This window comes from Gopherus flavomarginatus, chromosome 5 (genome assembly GCF_025201925.1).
Source record: "Gopherus flavomarginatus isolate rGopFla2 chromosome 5, rGopFla2.mat.asm, whole genome shotgun sequence".
Classification (NCBI taxonomy): domain Eukaryota; kingdom Metazoa; phylum Chordata; order Testudines; family Testudinidae; genus Gopherus; species Gopherus flavomarginatus.
Window position 1 is genome coordinate 130,941,196 of NC_066621.1, and position 9,525 is coordinate 130,950,720.

At 42.0% G+C, this 9,525-nt stretch overlaps 1 protein-coding gene across 1 annotated transcript; it reads right to left on the minus strand.

Annotated features, from left to right (window-relative positions):
• Positions 1-5,073: 5,073 nt before the first annotated feature.
• Positions 5,074-9,517, minus strand: GON7 (GON7 subunit of KEOPS complex). The gene is made up of 2 exons (XM_050953364.1): positions 9,146-9,517; positions 5,074-7,663 (listed from the first exon to the last, which is right to left on the minus strand). Exons 1-2 carry the CDS (start codon positions 9,354-9,356, stop codon positions 7,551-7,553), a joined length of 324 nt encoding a protein of 107 aa, XP_050809321.1. The 5' UTR covers positions 9,357-9,517; the 3' UTR covers positions 5,074-7,550.
• Between the last annotated feature and the right edge of the window lie 8 nt (positions 9,518-9,525).

Sequence of the window (9,525 nt, forward strand, 5' to 3'; positions counted from 1 at the left end):
ATGATTCCTCATCAGATTGAACTATCCTGTTTTAGTATGGCTTATAGGCGTTTACTTGGTTATCCCTTTGATTTTAGTGGAACTCGTTAAGTTTCTATTGTTGCTACACATTGTCAAGGAGCATCCGCTAACCAAATTCAGCAGCAGGCTCTGAGAGTTCCACTTGGCCCCTGAGAATGTCATTGCTTGGCTCAGCAAACACAGAAAGGCTAAATAAAGATTCTAGCCCTTGTGGAGATAACCTTCTGAATGTTAAACCAGTGCAGGACTGAGTCTTCCAAGAGGCAGAAGCAGTAGGCCCAAGCCAAGATAGTTTATACCCCTTCTTGTGTCAGTTATGTGAATTCCACTATAATGATAATAAATGTTAATATTCTACTGTACGGCTGGAGCCGAAATATCCACCTGTTCTGAGATTGACTGGATCTTGGGGAGACTACAATCACTTCTCCCTCTAGCTCTGCTTTCAGTGTTATCGTGTTTAAACACAGCAGCTAAAACATTCCTAATCTTTCATTTGCATTTAGAGCAATTCTGTTTGTGGTTTTAAATGCCAGCATTGGTGCTAACACCTGAACATACAATCTACCCTTTACAAGAAAGCAAGTGTAAGAAAGTTCTAATGGCAAAGTATAATTCCTAAAGAAGGAGTCCTGCAAAAGTGTTAAGCAGGAATGGAAGAATCAACCTTCAGAAGGCAGAGTTTTATTACTGTGATACAGTTTCCTTAATTTTTTTCAATCAGTTTAAATCTATATAAACTTATTTTCCATGTTTCTAAAACTAGAGTATCTTCCCTACTTTCTATCATTACAGAGAGACCATGCAGATACTACTGAGACAATAGTTCCATTCATTGAAATGTTTCTAATATTGCCTTGAAAAATTCCTTTTGATTGTTTCCTAGTTAGCTTATCAGTGGAGCTTTTTCTAAGCATTGGCTGGTAGCAATCTCAATAGCCAGCTTTGTCAGGCTATGTTTCCTAGAACATCCCTTTGTCTACACTTCTGGGCAACATAAGCTAACAATGTCAAGCAGGGTACATGGCTCATGCCACCTCTGCCTTCAACTAAGAAAATTCAAACTGGTTCAGTAAGTCTGAATCCTTTAATCTTAAACTCTCTACCTTACTGTGCAGATAGGTCTGGCTGCAATGGTGTAATTTTTTTTAAAAAGTACATCTAGAATATGAATTTAAAGTTGCCAGATACAAAGAAGAAACTAGATCTGTGCCTCTGTGGTAGGCGCCTTTGCAGAAGAATGGCCTATGAGGGAGGAAGTTTCAAGGAGTAACAAAAAAGGCAGTCTGATTCAATGTCAAGCAATTGAGTGGCCTTTCACAGATTAGTCAGCTCTTCTATGTAACAGGCTGAGCCTTTTTGGATGGGGACAGCATACAGTAATGATTTCAGCAGTTGATGTTCATGGAAGAAGGTAGAATCACTTTGTTTATACTAGGAGATTGAGAGCATTTGCTGTGGAAATAGCTATGCAGAGAAATGCATGAGCTGTAACATAATTGGGGCTACTTATGAAAGATTTGATACTAAGAGGGCTAGTGCAGAGACTGCTCACCAATATTTTTACCACTCTACTGTCTAGACCTGCTTTGCACAGGATTAGAGAAGAGGGTGGAAGAAATGCAGGAAGTCAGTCATCACCATTTCTAGCACCAAGGGAGCTGTGTCACTGGGAGATTTCCTTAAGAAACCAAAATGAATATCAAATTGTCTAAACAACTAATTTAATTATAGAATCATCTTTAAAAAGTAGTTTAACTATCCTAAAGGCTTTTTAGATATTCGCTAGTGAGATTCTCACATTCATGTAGAATCACAGCTTCTTTCCTCTATAAATTGCATAACTTTAGACTTTTAAAAAAATCTTAGTTTGTATCGGAATTTTATCATTGGGCTTTAAATCCTGAAAATTTTCTAAGAGGTGGAAAATAAATGAATTATTGTTAAGTTTCCAAGTTCATAATTATGGTGCAAAAGCTTCTTTTTGGTCACACTGTTCATCAGAGAACAAATCCTATGAAGAATACAATAAGATCATGGGAATAAGACTACAGTTCTTCAACTTGCACTAGAAAATATGAACTGCTGTAAAAGAGCACGAGAGATCTGTGAAGTCCAATATCTTACCTTTAGTAATGGGTACAGTACAGTAACCTCAAGAGTTAGAAACTGACCAGTCAACCTCACACCTCACTTGGACCCAGAAGAACACCATCAGGCAGCTGCAAAGATGGGGGAAAAATGCAAATAAAGTACTGTGTTAAACTACTAAAAAATAATGGGAAATCATTTTTGTTCTGCATAGTAAAGTTTCAAAGCTATATTAAGTCAATTTTCAGTTGTAAACTTTAGAAAGAACAATCAATGTTTTGTTCAGAGTTACAAACCTTTCAGAGTTACAGACAACCTCCACGCAAGAGATGTTTGTAACAGTGAGGTTCTACCGTAATACTTTGAAGTTTCAAAAAAATGTCTTCTTTAAAAACAAAACCAAACCCTTTCACTGCCAGGCTTTTTCCATGGCTATTTCTGGCATATGTATTGTTGTAGCTGGTTCTTGAGTCTTTTGTCCAACATTATATCCTTGTTGATCATTTCTGGTTTGACAACTTTACAAAAGTGGAGTTTGGTGTTCTCTTAGCCTTAAGAATGTATATTAACTACCAACTCTAGTCAGACCTCACCACACATGCATGGTGTAAACTAATGCATGAAAAGATTAATTACATCATGTGTTTCATTTTAAAAAGTTTGCATCAGCTATGGTTCTACTTAAGCCCTAGAATGCAAGCTCAGCTCTTGCAAGTGACTGAGTTATTGTGTAAACTAGCAACTTGAGCATCTTACAATTGCTACTATTTTTTAAGAATGCATTTCTTGAACTTTTGTGTCTTTTGAGACTAAATGCATTGTGAATGAATAACTTTTTTAAACAATAAAACCTTTAAAATTTTTCTGGTTTGGATTTTTGTTGGCTGGGGGAACAAATAGACTGTAATTCTCACTGAGAAGTTTGAAATTCTCAACAGAGCGAGTTCGTGCATGAGTTCTTATCCCCCATATGATCTTGTACTTGCCTTTCAAGAAGTGGGTTAGCGCTCAGAGGACAAAAGATGCATTTAACACTAACCTAAATAAGTCTATTCTCCATTCTATGGTTCAATGTTACCTATTTTGCTGATGCTCACTTTTTAATTTTGGTCTTAAGACTCCACTATTCCTCAAATGTAGACTACTCAGCACTTCCTCTTGAGTGGATTCATGACATTACAGTGGAATACTTTTCATTATGGACCAACACTTCCCTTTTCCATTATTCGCTCCAGATAAGAAGCAAGGCCTATTAAGGCAGCAGCAGTCCTAACGGAGTAAACACTAGCAAGAGCAGCCATAGTGGACAGATGTCGGGCAGGGAGTTGGGAGAGTGATAAGACAGCTGTTCAGCCATGCAATTACATAGGGGCTGAGGAAAAGTGACCCAGCTGAGTAAAGAGAAACTGAGGAAGCCTGCACAAGTGACAGAAAAGACTACATCAGAATTGCCCCGTGGTTCCAGAAAAGAGGCCCAGAGCAGTGGTGATGCAGGAGAGGTAATTGGCAGAATGGCAGAGCACTAGCAGCAGACACTGAGCTGAGAGAACAAGCCCACAAAGACATCAGGAGCAGTGAGTTTGGGGCAAGGCCAGTTTTGCTTGTGCTTATGTGGCAGTCTTCTGCTCCCTTGGCTGAGCTGAACTGAAGCAGTGGCTGTCACCTAGAGAGAGGATTTAGGTTCAAAGAGTAAAAAATACTTTAAAGCTTTTTTTTTTTTTTTTTAAACCAACATCCCCAGAAATCAGGTAATCCAACAGGATGTCCTGTACACAGTGACATGCACAGTGACATGCATCTGAGGAAGTGGGTATTCACCCACGAAAGCTCATGCTCCAAAACGTCTGTTAGTCTATAAGGTGCCACAGGATTCTTTGCTGCTTTTACAGATCCAGACTAACACGGCTACCCCTCTGATACTGTACACAGTGAGTTCACCTCCACTGCATACTCCTTACAGCAGCACATAGAGTACATACACTACACTCACCTCTAGCACAAGTAAAAGTAGCAGTTTTGACACTAAAGAACTTCTTAGGCAAGTAAAGACACACCGTCCTGTGACCGCAGATCTCTACATTCAAGCAGTGCCTGCCCTATGTAAACAGCTATTTTTAGCTATGTGTAGTATCTTGCTGCTGGTGCTATTCCCTCATGTTCTCCATATAGGCTGACTTCACAGACCTGAGCTCTTATATTACCCAGGCAGCCTCATTCATAACTTTGTTTTTATGCACCAGAAGGATGGGATACTTGTAGCCAGCTTTATCAGTTCATCATTGGTTGCTGAGTTGTTTTCCAGACAGCACAGTTAATTAGCCTCTCTCTCACTACCTCCACATACTGACTAGCAGCTAGACTCACTCTGGTGCCTGATTCCCTACTATCTGGTACATGAGATACTACAGAAAACATATCCTAATCCAGTCACCCATCATTTGTGGAGAAAGCCAGGATTCAGTTGCAGGCACACAGTAGCTGGGTATGGAGGGAAAAAAAACTTCTAGGTACCTGGCTACAGTAAACTGGCCAATTTCACAGCCTCTTTGAAAAATGCCGCATTCTATGTTCACAGAATTGTAGCATTTATTGCAAACTAGGTGAGATTAACAGGGCAGTTCACACCTCTTAGGGCTATTGGTTCAGGCCCGTACAACTCAGGTAAGCATCCATTTGTATTCTGTTCATCTTTTCAAGGTTATCCTTGCAATTATGAGGGCTAGAAAATTTTTTAAATGAAAGCTGAGATACTGGTACCAGATTCTACAGCTACAGAATAGACGGGCACTGGTCATACATTACATGCAGAATAAGAGCAAAGCATAATCAACCAACTTGCCAGATGTCACATTCATCCCTCATTACACTAGCATCATCCACCTTTCATTAGAACACCCAAAGCAGCATGTAAGCTATTACAGTCTATGAAGCCCCCACTGTTTGAATAGTCACTGTCTTGAATGCCTTATTATTCTAAAACTTTATTTAGAATCAGTTTAAATATACATATATTTTGATGTCTTGCCCAGTGCTAATCAGCTGCAGCATAACATGAGACCAGAGTTCATTGTTGCATTTGTTATCTCTTGTCCCAGGCATTTCACTGAATAAAGTCACTACCTTGCAACCATATTCTCCTTGTCAAACACCATGTAGCAGGACACTTGTTGTTACATGGAGGATATCCAATGTGTAGAATGTGAACATTATGTTCTGTCACTCTCGCAGCACTTATGAACCCCTCTCTTTTAAAATCAGAAACAGAGTGCCAAACAAATTTATATGCAAAAAGATGAATTGTTTTTCAGTTGTGTGCTAGTAAAATTTCAAGTTTACGGAGTAAATACATTGTTCTTTTGTGCATGCAATGCAAGTGTCTTTCATTACTTGCTCAGTGCAATTCAAACTGAACAGGCTACAGCAGATGTCTAATAACACCATATGAAAGTAGAGTTGCAGATGCAATTGTAAACTTAATTTCTGTAAGATTAATGTTACAACCTGATTATTGCAGTTGTGTATTTTATGTATATTAGATGGTGATACAATCAACAGGTCAGAACTCCATTGTGTTAGGCCCTGTTCCAAAAGGATTTATAGTCTAAAGGCCCAGGTCATAGAATATCAGGGTTTGGAAGGGATCTCAAGAGATCATCTAGTCCAACTGCCTGCTCAGAAAGATTTTTACCCCAGTTTACTAAATGGCCCCCTCAAGAATTGAACAGACAACCTTGGGTTTAGCAGGCCACTGCTTAACCCAAAGCTGCTCTGTGCAGGAGACCACTAGGCCTACAAAGCCCCCCCTTTCACTTGAGTAAGGAACTTCATGGGCAGAGCTCCACCTGCACAGAGGTCACTGCACAAGATTTAGCAGGTGAGTGAAAAACAAGCTGGTGGAGGGGAGTGGGACATCAAGATGGGGTAATGACAGGTTGTTTTAGCACACACTGCATGCACACTTCATATGTGTAATAAGCCAATTAAGAGCAGTAGTCACAGTAAACACTATTAATTATTGCATGGAAGTATTTATAGATACTAACAGATTGAAGCTTTTCCATCATAACCAGAACAATACACCAGCAACAACCAAAAAAGCAAAAATAATAAGCGAAGAAAACCCTACTCATGCAGTGTCTCTATAACTTTATAAAAAGGGAAGTGAGACAGAGACATCAAGTCCACCAGGGACTTTGGTACTCCCAAATTGTTTTTTTCTGGAAGGCACTTAAAACACCTTAAGACAGATAAGATTTGTCACTAATGAACATGCAAGCTTTCGGTGCTGGCTACAGTGAAGTAATGAATGGTTCACAATAAGGGTCCTATAAAAGCAGTTTATTTCTGTGTCATATTCATATCTGATGTACTGGCTAAACCACACAAAACTAATTAACAGATCAGACACATTGTCAACCGAGTGAACCGCAGAACTGACAACGCTTACCATACTTAATGCCCATATCCAAATTAAGACAAATTTTTATACAATATTTAGCACTTCCAGGGTGTTTTATAACCCAATTCATCCTTACAACATTGTTGTGAGGTAGGTTTTTTTTTTAAAGATAGACAAGACACTGTTGGTGTTACATAATTGACACCACTCTCCTGACAATTTCTTGTATCTATTGGTTTAACACCGTATTTTAGTGTCCAGTTCAAATTTTGGCACATTTTGTATTTATTTGTTATTTGAATTATGGTGGCACCCAAAGCCACATTATTCTGATTCCAAATACCTATGCGTATGTCTTTGTAATGTTACGTGTTAAACACAAATGTATCTACCCAACACCATAAACAGATCTTTTAGGCTTCTTGTAAAGCTGATCAACATTTTTTTTTAAATAACTACTTCCTTGCTAATGTATTTAGGCAGGTCTGGAATACTCCAGTTGTTTTATACAGTCCCCTATCAATAACACCCTTATATAAAATTACTAGTTTGCTTCTTGTAGTTTAATATTTCAGCAGAGTAACTTGCTTTTTCTTTTAATGTAACATTCCATTTTAAGAGTGGCCGGAAACATACAGGGAGCCCAGAAGCAGTACAAAATAATATTGACTTTTAAAAGATTCAAAACCACAAACTTTAGTGGCCAGATTAGTAGAGAGACATCTGCAAACAAAGGCTTCTCTTGACACTGGCAATCCATAATTTCTTCCACCTAAACATTTAAGAATTAATTTCTTTCCATGTAAGAGAATCTACTATATAACCTCTCTCTTTTTGTCAGTTTTTTTTATCAGTAATGTTAAATACCAGAAAAAAAAGGCATTTTCCTTCTAAAACTTAACCAAAAAGAACACAAATGCAGTTGTCTAGTTTCCAAAAATAATTTCTTCCAGAGGTATAACAATGCAATATAGACACTAACATTTGCAACAGCAGAAAAGTCTTTTTTAAAAAAAATTAAATAGCTTTAAAACAATAGTCAGGAGTGCTGACTTTTTGTCCGTTTTAAAGGTGGTCCATCCACACATGTTTTGACATCAGTGTTGTTTTCTTCATCATCTTCCTCCTCCTCCTCTTCCTCCCCAACATCACCTTTTAAAATTATAATACAAATTAATACGACATATACAAAAAATACTCACAAATCCATTTCCTGAGGGAAAAAACTGGATGGATTAGAGAACAGAGAAACTCTCTTTTTCCAGGTGCCTACCTGGAACAAAAGTTGTGGCTGAAACATGCTGTTTCCACCTCCTATGAAACCATGTCATTCGAAGTTGTTCCCTACCATTTTGTTGTGTGATTCTGCACTGACACTATGTGTAGGGTACAGACAAAAGCCCACAAGACCTGCTTTTGTTACTGGGAAAGGGCACCACAAGTCTCAATGTTATGTTTCTATCCCCTAAGGCGGAGGGATTGTGACAGCTCTGACCCTCTAGAAATGACTCCTGTGCAAAATGTTCAACACGTTTACTGGGTTTTCTATTGGAACTGAATGAGCTACATGAGTGATTCTCCACCCTTTCTAGATCAACACCCTCATCACCACATCAGGTGCCTACCTATGTAGCAACCCCTGAACGTGTGGGCTGAGTCCCTGAGGTCTGAGTCAAAGGATGCCGTGCAGTTACACACACCTGCCTCCCATCCACTTCTCTACCCTCAGGGAGCCAAATGGGGGTTGCTGTGCGCCCTGCACACACTCGGGGCGATGGTGGAGCTATGAGGCAGGGCTCATCTGGGCAACTCCAGCGGGCTCATGGCCAATTGATCCGGATGACACACGAGCCCCTGGCACCCAGTTCGCACCGCACCAGGGCTTGTACTTTGTGTCATGCAGCCCCTTCCCTCCGCACCAATGCCCTGCCAAGCTACTGCCCAGAGTGGGGAGGGCACGGGTAAACTATGGCCCGTCAGACCTTTTAATCTGCCCTTCGAGCTCAATTGCCCCCTCTCCCCTGCCCGGCACTCCAGCCGGGGAGTGGGGTCAGGGGCTGGCCCCGCACTGCTCACCTGGGAGCAGGGTCAGGGGCTTGCCCCACTCCAGCTGCCTGGCACTCCTGCATTCCAGGCAGAAGGACCCGCATGGTACTCCAGCTGCACAACCCAAATTCACCTCAAAAGCTATTAGAGCCTGGAACGTGCGAGCCCAGGTGCCCGCTGCTTGTTCGCTTAGGCGACTTTCCTAGCACTCAGAGGTGACTGGATTGTGGGCTGTTGGGTGCTACATGGGAGGAGATTATTAAGAGCAGGGGGCTGCTGAATATCAACGAGCTCCATGACTGAAAGCTGGTGTCCGACAAATCCAGGCTAACATTCAATTTGTGTTCAGACAGGAACAAAATTGTGCGGTAAGCGCCACAAACAGCCCAGTAATGTAATTTTCTAAAAGAATTATCATAATAGTGCTGATTTTGAAACCAATGTGTGTTGTCCCTGTTTGAACACGAACTGTTAATTTCATGGGCAATCACAGCCCGCCACACAATTTCCATACCCACATGGGTTCGCCACCCCTGGCCCAGAGCCACTCCGCTCCGCCCCGCCCCCAGACCCCCGCGCCTCACTCACCCCGCGGCCCCGCTGCGGTCCCCGCCCCCGCTCGGCCCCCGCTCTCTTGCTCCACTAGGGGCGCGAGCAGCGCCGAGACCTGCTCCTGCAGCTGGGACAGCCCGCGCAGCAGCCCCCGGAGCTCCCCGCCGGCGCCGGCCTCGGGCTGGCAGCGCACGCGAAGCGGCCGCTTCTGCCCGTCGCGCCCCGTCAGCTGCGCCTGCAGCTCCATCCCCGCAGCCCGGCCTGAGAGGCACAGAGCGGCAGCACAGCTGCCCAATCGGAATCCGTCCTACGCGCCCTAACCCGGAAGCGCTCGGCGCCCACGGGACAACGGCCCCGCCAAACGCACGCCGACCCGAACCGCGCGCGCGCGCAGCAACTCTCGCGGGGCCACTACG